Source organism: Myotis brandtii, unplaced genomic scaffold, assembly GCF_000412655.1.
Source record: "Myotis brandtii unplaced genomic scaffold, ASM41265v1 scaffold471, whole genome shotgun sequence".
Classification (NCBI taxonomy): Eukaryota; Metazoa; Chordata; class Mammalia; order Chiroptera; family Vespertilionidae; genus Myotis; species Myotis brandtii.
The window spans coordinates 796,850-815,057 of NW_005367989.1; the positions used below are offsets into that span (position 1 = coordinate 796,850).

The 18,208-nt window shown below is 37.3% G+C and overlaps 1 protein-coding gene and 1 long non-coding RNA gene across 33 annotated transcripts in view; both read right to left on the minus strand.

The window, feature by feature from the left end:
• LOC106727746 overlaps positions 1-1,484 on the minus strand; it is a 13,215-nt gene extending 11,731 nt beyond the window's left edge. Inside the window, exon 1 of the long non-coding RNA XR_001363979.1 lies at positions 1,474-1,484. This is a non-coding gene — a long non-coding RNA (uncharacterized LOC106727746). The remainder of the gene's footprint in view (positions 1-1,473) is intronic.
• Positions 1,485-4,076: 2,592 nt separating this feature from the next.
• Positions 4,077-18,208, minus strand: part of RIMS1 (regulating synaptic membrane exocytosis 1) — a 165,082-nt gene continuing 150,950 nt past the window's right edge. For all 32 annotated transcript variants that reach the window (XM_014547387.1, XM_014547376.1, XM_014547399.1 and 29 more), the window contains 5 exons: positions 13,440-13,578; positions 11,091-11,203; positions 8,251-8,352; positions 7,525-7,664; positions 4,077-6,704 (listed from right to left, as the gene is read on the minus strand). In XM_014547387.1, the coding sequence (XP_014402873.1) occupies positions 6,486-6,704; positions 7,525-7,664; positions 8,251-8,352; positions 11,091-11,203; positions 13,440-13,578 (713 nt within the window). In that variant the 3' untranslated portion in view covers positions 4,077-6,485. The remainder of the gene's footprint in view (positions 6,705-7,524; positions 7,665-8,250; positions 8,353-11,090; positions 11,204-13,439; positions 13,579-18,208) is intronic.

Consider the following 18,208-nt stretch of genomic DNA (forward strand, 5'->3'; position numbering starts at 1 on the left):
GGAGCAGGCCTAAGCTAGCAGGTCATTATCTCCTGAGGGGTCCCAGACTGCGAGAGGGCACAGGATGGGCTGAGGGACCCCCTTTCCCCCCTGAGTGCACAAATTTTTGTGCACCGGGCCTCTAGTTTTATTATAACAGGATTGGAAAAAGGCATAAAAAGAGAAAAAATGCATTAGCCATGAGCTCCACCATAGTTGATATTGGAATGTAATTGTGGAGCAGTGCTCTGAATAGCCAGGGTATATTGAGACCATATTCTGGGTTATATTACTCCTATAGTGGTCCCAGGAAGAAATTTAGGAGGTCCATGAACTTGGATGAGAAGAAAAGAAATGCCCCTTTACTTTTTTCTTATCTCTAATTGAAAATTGGGCATTTCTTTCCACTATCACTGTAGGCAGCAAACCACAATAGCATAATAGTAGCTGTGACATCATTGTCAATAAAATTTACAGATATTTTTATAACACATTAGAGTTGCTGCAGATAACTTGAATTATTATTTTTGCTCATCATTACTTCAAAAATACAGTAGTTACTGGGTCTTCACTACAGTAAAGAAGTCATATATATGTATTAATCCATCACAAATTTGTTTTTAAAATGTTTTAAATTTTTTTAATATAGTTGTTTTTTTCTAACCCTATGTACTTTTTAAATGAGTTTAATATTATTCTGCGAAGGAGTCTAAAGCTTTACCAGGCACCATAAGGATCCAAATTGGATAAAAGGCTAAGAACCCAGTGGTGGAAGAAGGCACAAGTCTATAGAAGAAAAATTTTTTCAGACACTAAGTGATCAATTATTGAGCACACAAACAAAAGCATCATGTACATCTATTTGAAAAAAGAAAAATGCTGAGTGATATATTGGAAAATATCTGACAAAAATATATAGCTAATGTAAGAAGAATTAAATATATATATTGATTTCAGAGAGGAAGAGAGAGGGAGAGAAACATCAATGATGAGAGAGAGTCATTGATCAGCTGCCTCCTGCATGCCCCAGACTGGGGATCAAGCTCACACCCAGGCATGTGCCCTGACTGGGAATTGAACTGTGACTTTCTGGTTCATAGGTCGACACTCAACCACTGAGCCACACCAGCTAGGCAAGAAGAATTTTTAATTAATATTCAATAAAAACCAAAGGCAAAACATTATAGGAAAACGTGGTGATCTTACATGGAGTGAGCATGATGGCAGGAATAAGTCAATGTGACTGGGTGTGTACTCTTTGGTGATTTTACGTTATGTGTTGGTAGAACTTGGAAAATCTAGAGGAATGAAGAGATAACAAAACACATACTAGTCCAAAAGACCATGACAGGTTTTCTGCTATCGTGGAGCTTACATTTGTGTGTGTGTGTGTGTGTGTGTGTGTGTGTGTGGCAAAACATTATAGGAAAACGTGGTGATCTTACATGGAGTGAGCATGATGGCAGGAATAAGTCAATGTGACTGGGTGTGTACTCTTTGGTGATTTTACTTTATGTGTTGGTAGAACTTGGAAAATCCAGAGGAATGAAGAGATAACAGAACACATACTAGTCCAAAAAACCATGACAGGTTTTCTGCTATCGTGGAGCTTACATTCGTGTGTGTGTGTGTGTGTGTGTGTGTGTGTGTGTGTGTGGTAGGTGTGTGTAGGAAGGGCAATGGCCCTGTTGACTCATATGGAGGTACCCATTTTTCCAACTAAGACAAGAATTTTCTACATTTCCCCTTTCCGGACTTTGTCTTGCCCATTGTCAGTGTAGAATGTGTACTAGTACACATATCAAAGGCAGGGACTTCATTTATGGCCATTCTGAGTGCTGTTCAGTTTTGGTATATTTATATTTATTTATATTTATATTTATATTTATATTTATATTTATATTCTGTGCCTCCTTCTTTCTTAGATGTAGGTCCTTTATGAAGTGACTGTGGTAGAGTAACTGTCATTCATGCATACACATTGGCCAGATCCCACTGGAGGGGTAGGGGCAAGCCCCAATGGTATATAACCAAAGTGAGCCAAGGAGAATTGTGACAAATGTTTACAAGGAGGGATAAGGCAATGAAATCTCTTTTGAAAGCAGACACCCGAGAGGCGTATGGACTGACTCTGGGAGGTCCGAGAAACTCCATGGGGCTGGGAGTCAAGGTGTATCAGTTCAACTCCAAGATGCAGATTTTTGTGACGATGCAGAACTGAGGAGCACTGTTGCACTGGGACTGGGGGCAAGAAGTAGGGTACGGGTACTCAGATGATGATTTTTCCTGGGAACCAAAGGATAAGTCTGAGTTTGGCTAAAGATCACTTTGTTCTGCATCCTTTATTCATTTCTCTTCCTGAAACCTGCATAGGATGTACTCAAGAGGTTTGATAGTGCCAAGAGTGACTGCAGAAAAAGGAGGACACAGAGAGAGAGAGCCAGTGGAGAACAACCTTAGACATTTTAGTGGATGGAAAAGAGTTCACCTGCCTCATGTCCCTATTCCGGCACCTCCCCCCGTAATAGCACAGGTGCTTGAGAAACCATGCAGGCCAAGGGCTGCTTCAGGCGGAGGATGGTTGGGTTAGAGGGCTTTCCCATCTGGTGGGCTCTTTGTTCTTGAAGATATAGCTCCTCTGTCCGCACTTACTGGAAGATGTAGAGTGTTTTGCAGGGCAGGCTCAGAGTCCTCCAGACCTCAGTTCATACCCCAGCTCCATCCCCAACTGCATTGTGACCTTGGGCCTCTTGCTTAGCGCTCCAAGCTGCAGATCCTTTATGAGAAATAGGGGCCATAAGAGTATTTAACACATAGGGCTATTATGAGAATTAAACACAGTCCTGTAGCCCTTTGTACACTAGTAAAATGTATGTAATTGCAATTTTTTTTTAAATGCAATGATCTCTCTTCATAGACAGAGCGTTCCTTTAAGACAGGGTAAGGTTTTGTTGTTGTTTTTTTTCCTTTTTCTTTTTGTCCCAAGTGCTTAATATCTAGTACCCAACAAAGCCCTTAATGCTCTTAGTTAGGTCTTTTTTCTTTTCATTTTTATATCCCAAGTGCTTAATATCTAGCACCCAACAAAGCCCTTAATGCTGTTAGTTAAGTAAAATCAGATCATATACCTATGGCTGGAATTTCCAGAAAGTAGGTTGTCAGGTTCAACAAGAAACCATGAAGACTTAGCAAAATCGCTTCTCCTCTGGTTACTTCTCTTCATTGCGGGCCCTGAAGTCATAATGCTGTGCAGATGTGTCTGACTTGACAGGAGACTTTTGCTTTTCTGTCTAGAAAATAGGAGCCACATTCAGTTGCCTATTTTAATGGCTGACTAGCCGCCCTCCCCCCCACACACACACTTATGTGCTCTCTCGCTGCGTGTGCACTAAACAGCTTCACTCTAACAGTTGGCTGTCAACAGAATCCATCAATTGTTTTAGTCTCTTGTTGACCCAGCCTAACAGATCATTTCATGTCCTGTAGACCAAACAACTGATTGGTTCAATAGGGTAAAATTTAGTCAGCTTGTTTAAAAAACTTGAAATAACTGATGTAGTGACATGTTTCAAATTGCTTTATAGTCTCAAATTTGACACTGAGTCAGCTATGTTTATTTTGCTTTACAAATGTAAGGGCTCTTAAAAGGTGAAAAGTAGATCTCAACAATTATTTTACTGCCAAACAACATGGGATCAGTGCTTCAGTGTGAAAATGCTGATTGTGAAATCTGTGAACACACTATTGGAGAAGAAAAATATCATGAAATTAAGTTAAGAAAGCTAATAATTTCTCTTTTATCATGTCACTTTCAGAGACTCTACTATATTGGAAAATATATTTCCTAAGGTTCGATTGAAGAGGATTTAATATATTTCTTGGTTTGTTAAGTCGGCCTACACTAAGGCAAGGTTTTACAAATCCATTAGGGGTTCGGAAGAGAAAGACGGACAGAGGACCCAGATGCTTTGACGAGAGACGCAGGAATTGACATTTTGATATGTCGCATTACGTGAAATGATTTGGCAATTGGACAACAGAGTTGTCTCTTGTATTAGCACACTCGAACAGCAGCAGAAAAACAACCTTCCATTTTATTTTCATGAGATTTATTGTTTTTTAATAATGCCACTTTTCAGAAGTATAGTCATGTGCTCACTTAGACAGGCTGACAAAGTGAAAACTTGTACGTGATGCAAAGTACCCTTTGGGCCATAGATTAAGACATAGATAGTGCAGTGACAAGTCAAGTCAAACGCCCGCAGCAGACAACAAATCCCAACCTCCCCTTCCCATGATCTGGCTCCCATTTTGCACCATAGAACCCACAGTGGATATCTGGGCAAAACATAGAACACAGATGGCTACCGACAGACATGAAAAGTAAATTTTATTAAACATGTTTACATACATGAGTTGGAAGTTCATTTAAAAGCACAGGGGAGTGTTAAGACAAGTGGTCAAAATAGAAAGATACTACCCAATTATAGTTGATTGTTGGCCACTAAGACAGAACGGAATCTAGTAGAAGTGCACCAATGCTTCAGTTCTTCCTGCTCAGCATGGTGAGTAGTGGTCAGTCTGTGCCCTATGGAATGACGGGCAGGTGATTCTGGCATGTGTAAATAATGATAAAGAATTCACTTGGTGCAGGCAGTATGTCTATGGATTAAAACCTAGTGTGTACACAGTGTCTACATGTGTTACAGCCCCACAGTTAGAATCTACACCAAAATATTTATTAGAAGGAATTTGGTCCATACTACATCACGTTTTCCGGAGGGTAAAAAATAAAGTCCATCTATAGACATTTCACCCCAGGTTCACAGATCGAGTCTGGCAGAAACCTGCAAAATGTCTATAACAAAAATGGATGGCTTAGATTTCTTGGTTATTTCAGTATAGTAATTAACGAGCAAAATGTACAAGTACATGCAACATACAAGCGGGCCTATGTGGAACTAACATACATTATTAAATAGCCTTTTGTTTCTTTTCTCTTTCATTTTTTATTTATTATTTTATTTTTTTACAAAATGTGCATGCAGCGTTGAACAGTTCCAAGTCATGCTGCTCTATCTGTGTAGTCACAAAAGTTGAATGACTCATAAAAGGAGGAGAACATGTCAATGCACCTGCAGGGTCTGCAGTATGGAACGCACACACAGAATGCCACAAGGGAAAGTCAAGGCCAAGAAAAACTCAGATGAAGAAAATGCACATTGAAATTTGACTTTGTTTTATCTCCCCCCCCAAAAGTAAGATACTTTGCATTAAAAAACCCCCCAAAAAACGAGCTTTGTGCTTGCATCGATCTCAAAGAAATGTAAACTAAAATTCGATGAAAACATTAGTTTAGTGCAGAATAGTTCAACTGGACTTTCCAGTGAAATACTGAACAGCTCACACCATGCTCTTTCCGGGTGGACGGGTGTGTCTGCACTGAGGCACAGCCGTGAAGCCCGGGCATAGCCGACAGTGTCTTAGATCCAAATCCATTTTAATCACCATTTGAAGTAAAAAGTGTGGTTTGTACACATGAGCATATACTTTTTTTTTTATATCGGGAAGAAAAAGGCATCACAAGGAGTGTTTCCAAGGTACGATTATGTAGTTAATTTTAGTTCCCAGCATTAGTTGCAGATTGACTTCTTTAAAAGTCTTCCATGCAGAACAATGGAAAAGAAAGTAATATTTTTAGAATGCGAACAGATGTGCTCTCCATTAAACATGGTGATTCAGGGATTATTTTTTTGGAAGATAACTTTTTGTTTTCAGGGTTTCCACACAGCAGACTGAAGAATTATAGCATGAAAGCCAGTGGAGCCCTTCAGGGGCCTCGCCTTGTTCAGCTGTTGAACACGCAGGGGAGATGCTACAGAGGCTGCTTCAGCCCTTTTTGTGGCGAGTTTGGAAAAAGAAAGGAAGGGTCTCTGTAAGCATCACGAGGCCTGTCATGACACAGCCGAAAACCAGTGTAAATAACAAACTCAGTGAAAAACGAAACAAAACAAATCCAAAAGCAACAAATAACACACACAGAAACAAAACACAAAAGAACAAAATTTGTCGAACACCAGGGAAATAACACTGCTCGTGGTCTGTGTAAAAACGTGTAAAATACAACTTATCACAGAGTGAGAGTTTCCAGTTTGTTCAATTTGGGGTGCGTGCGTGTGGGCGTATGTGCGTGCGTGTGTGTGTGTGTGTGTGTGTGTGTGTGTGAGTGTGTGTGTGTAAATTGAAGTTTCTTCTTTTTCGTTTTTTTAGAAGCATTAGTGGTTCTCACTAGCTTGTTGGCTCTTATTGTAATCTGATACACTGCCTTGTTCTGTCATATGAAGCCAGATTTGAAACAACAGTTGGGACACATTATTGAAAAACTACTACAGGCAAAGCACAAGTTGATTGTCTGTCTCCAACAATGCTTTTGATCATGAAATATCTGGTTCCGATTATTATCCTGAAAGGTAGAGCTTTATTGGAATGACTCTAGTATGAGTTCACTACGATCGAATGCAGGGAGGCCCAGTTGAACTTTCCAGAGATGATTGGGAAGCCCGGCGGGTTAGGGGCGTGAGTGTGGGATCCACCAACGATGACGGTGGGAACAATTTGTACCATCCGATTACCATACTGGACAGATCAAGTTCTTCCAATAAGATTTGGGCCACCCCCATAAAGCATTTATGGTCCATTCTTCCATAGTCTCCCCAGACGATCACCTGCAGAGACAGAGAAAGGCAATAAACTTAAACTCCTCTCTAGAGTTGTACCTTAGGAGAGTTGAAAGCAACTATTCTGTAAAGGGGGCCAGTCAGCTAAGGAGAGGAAATGAATATAACCAACACCACGGAGGAAAACTAGGTAAGAAGATACTAACATGAAGGTGCTCAACAAGACACTTCACAATATGTTTTAGATTCGATGGAAGGCAGGTAATGTTTTCCTAGTCAATGAGGGGTATTACATACATAAACCATGTTAAAGAAATACATATACAATTTCATTTACATATAAATTCAACACCTTCTTTAGTAACCACCATCTAATAAGCAATGCACCTGACATTCAGCCAGTCCTGAGTACTTGCTGGTCCCTGAACACTTAGGTTTTCCTTTCCTTTCTTCTTCATTGTGTCTCATGTCTGTAGATAATAATACTCAATAAACTATTACTGGCATCATTTGCCTTGATATCTATCTATCTATCTATCTATCTATCATCATCATCTACTACATCTAGCTATCAAGATGAGGCAAGGGGTGACAAATAGGGCAAAAGTAGAGGAGTGGATAGAAAGAAGGAAGAAAAGAAGGTAGAGAAAAAAGAAAAAGTTTAATTTTATTAAAGTCCATTAAACCCATATATATTTTAATACATTAATTTCACAGCAAACAGCAACTTGCTATTTTTTTCTACGGGAGAATGTTATACCACATTCCTCTCTACCGAACTGAGTCTCTTCCTATTTGATCACCTCTTCGGTGTCTACATAGATAATGTGGATTTTCAATGTAAAAAGTCACATGAGCTATTACTCACCTGAAGAACTTTACCCTGCGGACTTTCATCAAACACCAGGGACTGTTGATACAAAGGATCAAGGGTTTTCCGTGCAATTCTTGTCTTCTTCTTGGCTATACAGGCCCCGTTTTCCAAAAGATATACCTTGACATATGGAGCTAAACAAAGATAACATTAATACATGAGAAGTTAATCCTTTACATTAAATTGGTTATATTAGAAAATGCCTTACTAGAGATTTAGAGATGCTTACAGAAAGTTTTCCATTGACTATTTAAATCTTTTACAATTTAAAGTGCTTCAGAAATTCTACTCCTTCACTCCCATATGTTATCACTACAACCAGTTTCATAATTTCAAATAAATGTATGCAAGTTACCTTAAGACTTTGACTTACTTGGGGTACATCTGGAATTACAATTCAGGTTTATATCTTAAAGCTCATTGTTTCCTTATATTACAACAAAACTTTTTCCTTTTGCATTTCTAAATGTACCAAAAAACTAATTGACATAAGCTAAGAAACAATCATAACTGAACTTTTCCTAATATGACAATATTATTCCTAATATTTTCTGACAGAATAATTGTGCAAAGATTCATTTTTATAGTCTCAAAGAACACAGAAAAGCTGCTTTTTAATCAATCAGATGACAAAAAAAAACAGCATATAAATTTCAATGCAGCAGGTGTTTTGAGTTTTTTGCCCATGTGAGATTTTCTGGTCCAAACCCCTTCCCTTACCAGGTGTAGATTTGGAGCCAGGTTTTTGCGTGAGGCTTCGTGCTCTAATCACTTCAACTTCTAATTGGCCCTTTTTATCCTCCATTCCAATTTGTATATCGCCTGCAAGTGGAGGGGAAGCAAAACGTTTCAGCTTCTTTGAAGTTATGTGCAGTTAAAAAAAAATAGAGGTCCGTTAATAGGCTCCAAATTAGGATCTTTATGATCTTGATAAAAACAAAGATTTAGAACCCCCCATCCCGCCCTTCTCTCCCTACTTCCAAATCAGGTTTCAAAATGTTTCTCTTCATTTTTCTGGTACTAATCCATTTAAGAGAGTCCCAGATTAGGTTATAAATTGCTTAACAACAATAATACTGAGGTATTTAAGTGATTCTTGTACTCTAATAAGATTTCTTATCCTTTATGTCATCTAGTATATAATACTTCTTAATAAAAAGCATAATCTATCTATATTTCCATTTAGAGAAATCACCATTATTGTTTTGGTGACTATCCTAGCAATCTCATAAGTACTTTCCTCTCTTCCTCCCATCCTTCTCTCCTTCCTTCTTACTTATCTATCTAGCTATTATGACCATACATCCTCAGTTTATTGACTGTATGGGCCACTAAATAGGCATGTCATTAACTATTTAACCAAATATAGGCTATCTGCATTGTTACCATTATAATGAATAGCTCTAAAAAGAATTTTTGCATATGTTGTCAATGCTTCTTGATCATAAATTCTCAGATTTTAAATTATTGGGTCTAATTGAACGGGCATTCAAAATTCCATGCATATTGCCAAATATCCTTCAGAAAGGCTGTACCAGTTTGCACTATCACCAGAAGTATTATACCCCACTAATAGTGGTATTAACAATATGTCTAATTTTTGCTAACCTGGTGGTTAAAAAGTTGTAATTTGCACTTTCCTGATTATTAGGAAGGCTGAACATATTTCTAAGTAATTTCAACTTGCATTCCTTCTCTTATGTCTTGCTTGTCATATGCTTTACCCATTTTAAATAAGATATCCTTCTTTTTCTGATGGATATAATACTTTATCTCTGAAAATGTTAAATTTAATTATTTTGAAGTTATTTTTAGTTGAGTCATCTCCACTTTTCAGTTGTGAGTTCTATTTTCCAGGTCAGTTGTTCATTAGTTCTGTCACTTTGTTTTAGATCTCAGCTCTTGGAGGTCTCTTGGTCTTTTCATATAGACATAGTTTAATGAGTCAAAATGTTCTATACGACGTCTGTTTTGTTTTGTTAAAATGTATTTTTATTTATTTCAGAGAGGAAGGGAGAGAGAGAGAGAGAGAGAGAGAGAAACATCAATGTTGAGGGAGAATCATTGATCAGCTGCCTCCTGCACACCCCACACTGGGGATTGGGCCCACATGTGCCCTGACTGGGAATCAAACCTTGACCTTCTGGATTACAGAACAACAATTAACCACTGAGCCTCACTGGCTGAGCTATAAGATGACTTTTATTAGTATAAAAGATTCCCATTCTCTCTGTCAACTTCGTGTCTTCCAAGGGTCACTGCTTCCATAAGTCTCAATATTTTCATCTGATCTATTTTTCACTTTTTGGCATTTGCCTCCATATCTCTAAGTATTACACTTATAAGATATCATCCTAGTTTTTCAATTTTAGATATTATTATTGACTTCTAATTTCAAACTCTCTCACTTCTTTCCTATCCCCACCACATACTAGATACTTTCAGTCATCCCATTTTCCAGTATTAATATTTATATTATTATGATTATGTAACATTGTTTATGGTGGAGTAAAGTGGAATATTATGATTATTACTTCTCATTTCTTGGACAGCTTTTCCCCTTTCCTGCACTTAATAAATATCTTTTTAGAAAGCATTTGCTTACACTTTTATGTACGTATCACTAATCCAACCCCACACACTCTCCTGAGTTGTTTACCTCTTCCATAAAATCAAATACATTAGGTATTCTACAGTTTTCATCTTATGAAGTCTGACATGATATAATTTGAACAAATTGCTTTGAAAGCTTACTACAGCTGTTATCTTTAGGTTTTCCTTCACTACCAACCATTTCTCTCTGTGTTGAAACATTTATTTACTAGATCTCATCTTCTCATTTTAGTTCACAATTTTTAAAATTCACTTCATTCATTTTGTGGAAGTATAGTTCTCTGAGCAATGTTGGGTATGAGAAAGATGTTTGGAGACCTTTACTGTCCTGAGTTTTTATTTAGCCTTAAACTTAAACTTACTTGAAAACTTGGCTGGCTATAGTACTCTATGCTGGAAACCAATTGCTACTCAGAATTTTGAAGATAATGCTCATTAGACTTCTAGCTCCCAGTGTTGTTGTTAAAGAGTCCAATGGAAATCTGATTTTGATAGTTTTGCATAGAATTATCCTCTTCAGAAGATTTCCTGCTGGAGGACTTTCTGTTAATTTCTGGTGGTGTGAAATTCTATGATGATGTGCCTCTGCATCGACCTATTTTCAAGCCTTTTGTTGAGTGCTACATGGGTCCTTTCAAGATGGAATCTCATGTCCTTCAGGAAACAGCTATGGCACATGCTACATATAATTTTCTCCATTCATTATGGATCTACTGGAGACTCTATTTTGACAGGGGTTTTCTGATAATTCAAAGATTTAGGACTATCTTTATTCATTTTGCATAATATCTCAAGTTAGAAAAATGCATGGGAAATTAGAACAGTCATTTGAAACCAGCAACACCCTAGCTGAAATGTTACTTTTCACTTGCATTACAATTATGCTACTTTAAATGACCTTGTCAACCATGAAATATCACTTTTTCTGCAGAAAAATGGATTCTTACCCATTGCAGGGGTGGCGAGGGTTTGGCGGCCAACAAGCTGGGCTGGTCCCAGTCCATCGAGAAAATCACTAAATTGACTGTCCGCTCCTAGTCTCACTCCAGGAAATATTAAGCTATTAGCAAAAGTACAAAAATCAAGACATTAGCTCTCCTAGAATTCCTTTCATAGTTTCCATTATACTACTAATTCTGATCATGAATCATAAACACTGCTTAGACAATCGGTTTACTTATTGATTGCATCGCCTCTGCACCAAGCAAGCATATGAGAGTCATCATTGATTGAGAAAAGATCTAAACTCTCAAATTAAGAGCAGATGTGGTAGTCAAGAGAGCTCTGTTATAGTTTTTAATATCTTACATTTTCTGGACACCTACAAATAAAATTCCCTACCTAAATACTAGTATATCACTGACATAAAATATAAGATGCACATTTTTATATCATGAACTTTAAATAAATAATTGCTCATAAACATTGTGTAATATTAATGCTAAACTTAAAAATACCTAATGATTTCTTAAATAAATATTATAGCATAATGCACATTCTTATTTAAAAATAAAATGTTTAATTTATTCATTTTGAGTGAATTGCATTTCTATATTATCTGAGATGTTTATTTAGTTCAAATGCAATGGATTGATTAAAATGTGTCTGTTTCTTACTACAGCATGACTGCCTGAATTTCCTGGGCTGTGAGCTCCACCAGAGCAGTGACTATGCTCTTCTTGTTTATTGATGTATCCTGGGTAACAAGAACCAGGCTTGTTAGGTGGCTGGACTGCAATGAGCATTTTTAAAATAAACAGATGTCCATAGGGATTTATTGCTTCCAATGTGCTTCCCCAGATACTATTTCTTCACAATCAAGGGAATTAAAAGGGTACATATGACCACCCATCCAGAGACTATGAAAAGAAATTTTTGAGAGGCTAAGGGGCTTATCCATGATGGATGTAACTGTTATTTGATTTGTTAATTTTTATATAAAAAATGTCTCCAGTCTTGCATTTGGATATTGCTTTATAAGACTTCATCACATATTGGTGTTTTGTCAGCAAGTTTACCTCCATAAATTTCACTCCTGCTGATATTTTGGTCTTAGCTGATAACATGCATCCCAATAATTTGATCAAATAAGTTTTAGGAATGGGAAAGCATATCGCAAATATGAACTTGGCATACTTTTATTTCATTTTCTGAACAAAATAGAAAAATTCCAGTAAAATACAATAAAATATTAAAATTAGGATTGGTAAATTAGTTATTTAAATGGTAATAAATGAATAACTATAAAAAATTTTACATGGTTAATCCCCAAGCAACCCACTGAAGAAGAATAATTACTAATTTGTAAGATCTGTCACCTCAGTAAAAATTCAGTTTTATCAGAAAAATTCTCAAGCATAGGAAAATAAAATAGTAAAAAACAAACCAGGTAAGCAAAAAAAAAAATTCTAGTTATATTTTTCAAAATTAATTAATTTTAGAATTAACTAAAACTCTTTAATAAAACAGCAACAAGGAAGATAGATTCTGGGCTTTTATCTTAAGGGAAAAATGAGTTAGTGATGTTTTAAAAAACACAAAAATGTAAGTTGCTGTTATGAGAGTGTAAGAATATGAAAATTAGTTCCTCACTTATTTTTTTCTTTTTCTGATTTTCCTTTTTTATTGAATTTATTGGGGTGACACTGGTTAATAAAATTATATAAGTTTCAGGTGTGCAGTTATATAATACATAATCTGTACATTGTGTTGTGTGTTCACTTCTCCAAGTCAAGTCTCCTTCCATCACCATTTATTCCCCTTATATCCTCTTCTACCTCTCCCTCCATTCCCCTTTCCCTCTGATAATCACCATACTGTTGTCTGTGTCTGTGAGGTTTTTTTGTTGTTGTTTGTTTTCGCTTATTCCCTTCAGGTTTTTCACCCAGCTCCACAGCCTGCCTCCTCTCTGACAGGTGTCAGTCTGTTCCTCACTTCTAAATTTTAATTCAGATTTTGGTAACCGGCCAGACAATGAGTTTCCTATATGAAAGAATCCATTAAAGGTGACGTTGCTACAATAAACATCCATGAGTGGACTATTCTGAACTTTTCTGAGTGATAGAAATCAGTTTATGTTAACCCAACATTGCATCATTCCTTTGAAGGTTCTGAATGACTAGGTCTGTGCAGAGGTATGTCTGTGTGTCTGTATCACAAGGTCCGGTGTTTTTAAATGGGTGACTGGCCAGCTAGTGGAGTGAAGAAGCTCGCAGTAACCCTGGTGGCTGTGTTATCTTTCCTGTCACTACATGTCCATGGTCCTAAAGCCACACAGATGAGCCGATGTCACTTACTTTCCCTCAGAGCTGTAACTGTTGATGCTGCCATCCGTAGACTCTCGACTTGGTTGTCTGACCATCTTCCTCATTTCGGCTGCCATTCCTGTTTCTGTGCTTCTCTGGATGGTGCTTTTTAACTTCTTGTGGCCCGACTCTGGCAGGAGAGAGTGAAAGAAACTCTAAGTTTGGTTTAGACAGTTTCCTGAATATCGACTCTGCAAATACAATAGTCCATTATGCGCATAGTTAAAAGTTAAACTCAGAAAAATAGTGTCTGACAGAATCATCTGATTGATTAAATCTTTTTGCCAAAGCGTGCTTCGGCCAAGAGGGGTGGCACCATTGCTCCGGTTTCAAGGACTGCCTGAATCTCAACGAGCCAAAATGAACTCATTGTATTATTGCTGCCGAAGTTGTGAATTTCAATGAAAAAATGGATTTGGCACCAAATTGCTCTGTGCAAAGAGAATGCTGAAAACCTAATCTGGAATGCTCCAATGTGTGGGAACCATCCTAAATGAGGGGCCATGTCCTTTAAAGGAGAACAGGCACTTGGAAGAAAGCATGGAAAATACCACAGTTTGGGTACTGCCACAGAGCAGCAGTCCTCGTAGAGAAACTTCAGTATTTTATTTGATGATTTTTGCAACTCTTTAACAAACACAATCTCATTTAAGATGGCATGTATGCTGCTTATGTAGGTTGAATAGGTATTATCTTAATTCCAAGGTTTCAAAGTTATCTCATGGCCCTTGGACTTTAGAACAATATCCTTGAGCCCCTGTTAGAATAATAGAATATTAAGCAACATTCTATTTACAGCATGGAAATGAAATTCTAGAACATTTATTTGATTAGGGCAATATCAAAAGGTTAGAGAAACTATTAGACTTTTAACACCTGCCATGCCTTTTTCATCTATACATCCCATAAGCATTTCTGGGTTTATTTCAATTTCTCTAAAGTATCATTTAATATCCATTAATAATATATAAAAATGCTTTATATACATAGGCACATTCAGAAACTACATATATATGAATATACACATAAATTTTTCAATCTTCATAACACTTCTGTGAAGCAGGTGACTAAAACACTGTTAAATAAGCCATATGAAAAATTGCATGTTTTCCTCTGATTTTTTATCTTTGCACCCCTTTTCTAGATTATCTAATAAAAGATATCATTGGTTATGTGATATGGGCTCAATATTGAATATTCTCTACAGGAGAACACAAGTGTGATTATGATACTTCCTTGCTCAAGTTCTTGTGATGGTTTATCATCGAAATGAAAAGAAAATCCAAACTTGTTTTCATTGCCCACAAAATGCTACCTAGGACCCGGCTACCTCTCAGATCTCACCCTCATCCCATGTGCACACTGCCTTCCGGTCACACTTCCTTCCTGCCTTGAATTTCTCTTCCACTCCAAGCATATGTTTCAGGCCCAGTTTCCTTACTGGCTGCCACTGCTGACTTTTTTTGCTTTGCTCCCTCATCTTATTTGAGTCTCTGTTTCAATCCTCATTAATCTTTATCCTCTTGCCATGCTTCATATTTCTTCAGAACACTGCTCCATCTTCTAGTAAACTTCAATTTGTTTGTTGTCTGTTTCCCCAAATAGAACTTATTTCTATGAGAGACATGTGAATATTACTGACTGCTATCATCCCTATGGAGAACAGTGGGATAAACTCAGTAACAGGATGATACCACAGTCCTAATGTGCAATTTTCTCATTCCATTTAATATAATTATAATATAATACAAACACATCCCTGTTTATTGTTTTTAATGAGTGCGCTGTTCCATCGTATGGCTATGTGGTATCATATTTAAACCATCTCTTTCTTGAGGAGCATTCTCAGTTAGAGAGTTTTTATAGAATACATTTCTAGACATTGAAAAGCTGGTCAAAGTGTAGGGATCTGTTTAATCTTAATAGCTATTTCTAAATTGTCCTTTAGAAACATTGCAGCAATTTGTAGTCCTGCCAACATTTATGCAGATGTTCCCATTTAACCAGCAAAGGCATAGGAGTTTTCTACATTTTCTCTTTCTGGTGTCTGTCTTGTTCATTGACTTGTTATTGTAGAATGTGTACACATACCAAGGCAGGGACTTCATTTATGGCCATTCGGAGTGCTGTATAGTTTCAGTATATTTATATGTATCTAAATACTGTGCCGCCTCCTTAGATGTAGGTCCTTTATGAAGTCGCTGTGATAGAGCAACATGTCCTTCATGCACACACATTGGCCAGATCCCACCTGAGGGATAGGGACAAGCCCCAAGGGTTTATTACCAATTGTGACAAAAGTTTCCAAGGCGGGATGAGGCAATACAGCTGGGAGGTTGGGGGGGGGGAGGGACCAAAAGGGATCAGCAGTAAGGAGTTTCAGGTTAGAGTATACATTCCTTCAGATTTTCATCCATCCATCCATCCAACCAACCAACCAACCAACCAACAAATATTTATGAAGCCCCTAATGTATGTCACACAGCTCTAGGTGCTGGGAACATACTGATAAATGACAAACTTCCTGCTATCCTGGAGCTTACATTCCACTGTGTGTATTTCTCGTGTGTACACCAGAAAGGGAATGAACAAATAAACAAATAATATCGCTGGTAATACCTGTTGTGTAAAAAACGTGAGGCAGGAGACGGGGGATAGAGAGTGACAGGGAAAGAGCAGCAATGGGTTTTTTTTAAAAAGGGGTCAGGGTCTCATTAAACACTGGACAGGGAAGCAACCCCACAGAGGAACTGATCCTGGTAACTGTGGTGGGGAGGCTGCACGTTGGTCAGGAGGAGCTGTTGTTTTGTCAGTAGCACACAGTCCTCCAGGTTTCTTCTGCAGTCTTTTCAATGTGGATGTTGACTCTGTCTGCTCTGGGGACAGCTGGCAGTCCAGGGGACCGTGGAGGTAGGCTGTCAAGACCTGCTTTCTGTACATTTCCCAATACAGGTTTCACATGGTTGTCATTCATTACATATTTGTTTAATTAGTGAAAAGAAAAAAAATTAAAAGTGAAGAGTCTGTTAATTCTTTTTGCTTTTTTAAAAAAAATTGGAATATCAAGTTTTCTTAAAGAAGGGTATATCTAAAGGGTACCCCAAAATCCTTAGAGCAGTTTTAAACCTTAATAGCTTCCAAAATGTAAATGCTGCACACTTTGAAAAGACATCATTTGAAAGGTTGGTTATTGACCTTGCTCTCATATTTAATTTTGTGAATCTGAATTACATATTTTTAATTTTAAAGTTGTTTTTTAGTTCTTCTGAAGATGGCAAACATAGACCAACTTAGCTCTTGGCCTTATTCATGCTAATATTCAATGCAAAGAGCTTTGATGGACTGAACAATTTTATAAAGGCCCAGGTAAAAGCTGAATAAATAGTTCCAGCTATGAATCTGCCCCATTTAAATTCAAAGGGCTCTAATATTATTCAGAATGAAAGGGTTGGGAGGAACACTGTTTAATAGGTGTAGAAACTAGAAATTTTGTGAAGCATAATTCATGCAGCAAATTCTGTTCAGCACTTACACTGGGCCCAGTCTTTTCTAGATTCTGGTGATGAAGCAGTGAACACAACCAACAAGCACCCCTGCCCACATGGAGCTTACATGCTGGTGAATATAATGACCTGCTCAACATCATAGTAGTTAGCAGCAGAAACTGCATTCAAAACCTGATTTTCTGAATCTTAGTCTTGTGATCACTCCATCATATCACAGTTTAGAAAAACACAAAATCTCATCTCACTTATTTTACAAATAGAATAACAGTTTAGCCACATGGATATTTTCATGTATACGTCCTCATATGGGCTTATAAGTTCATTTGAAAACCTTGTTGAATCACATATATTCTATATAAGTACAAATGTATATAATCACTGTATCTCTGCACATGCTATAATTATAGCATAAATATGTTACATACATGTATTATTTTTAATATCAATGTAATGCATTAAACAAAATATTAGCAAATACTATTATGCTTATTAACAGTAGCACTATTCTTTAATAATTATTTGTATCCATTGAAGAATATTAACCTGACAAAGACATGAACTCTGCTATCAAATTATGAACATGAAACCTTTGACTTAAACCACTGTCCTAAGTATGATACAAAGAACCAAAGGATTAGAAAACTAGTATATGTTAAGATTCTATGTTCACAAACACATAAAATTTAGTACAATCCATAACATTTGGGGCAATATTTTACCCAGACTTAGGAAGAACAAACTTTCTCTCACTGAATATTCCAAAGTGCCATGTTTACATAGGTACTTACACTCTCTTTTCATATTTAGAGATGTGTGTTATATTTAGAAACACCCTGCTCACTTATTCACTCTGCAAATACTCCTTAAGCACCAAGTACCTATAATCTAAAAGACATCATTTTAGGGGTGGGAGCTACAACAGCAATCATACAGGATAGCACATATAATAAACAACTAAAACAAATAACAATAATTTTAGATCTTGGTAATCATCATGGAAGGAAATAAAGCAAAAGAGACTGTCTCAGTAGAGTGAGTTACTTTTGATCAGCTGGTCATGGAAGGCCACATCTGAGAATGCAGAGAAGGATTCAGCCATGCAAAAAACTGCAGGAAGGATGATCCAGGCAGAAGGAGCAGGTATAGGACCCTGAGGAGTGACTGTCCTTCCTGCCATGAGAGGGTGACATAGGTGGACGATGAGAAGATGGAGCAGAAGAGGCTGAAGGACCTGGTGGTGCAGGACCAGCAGGG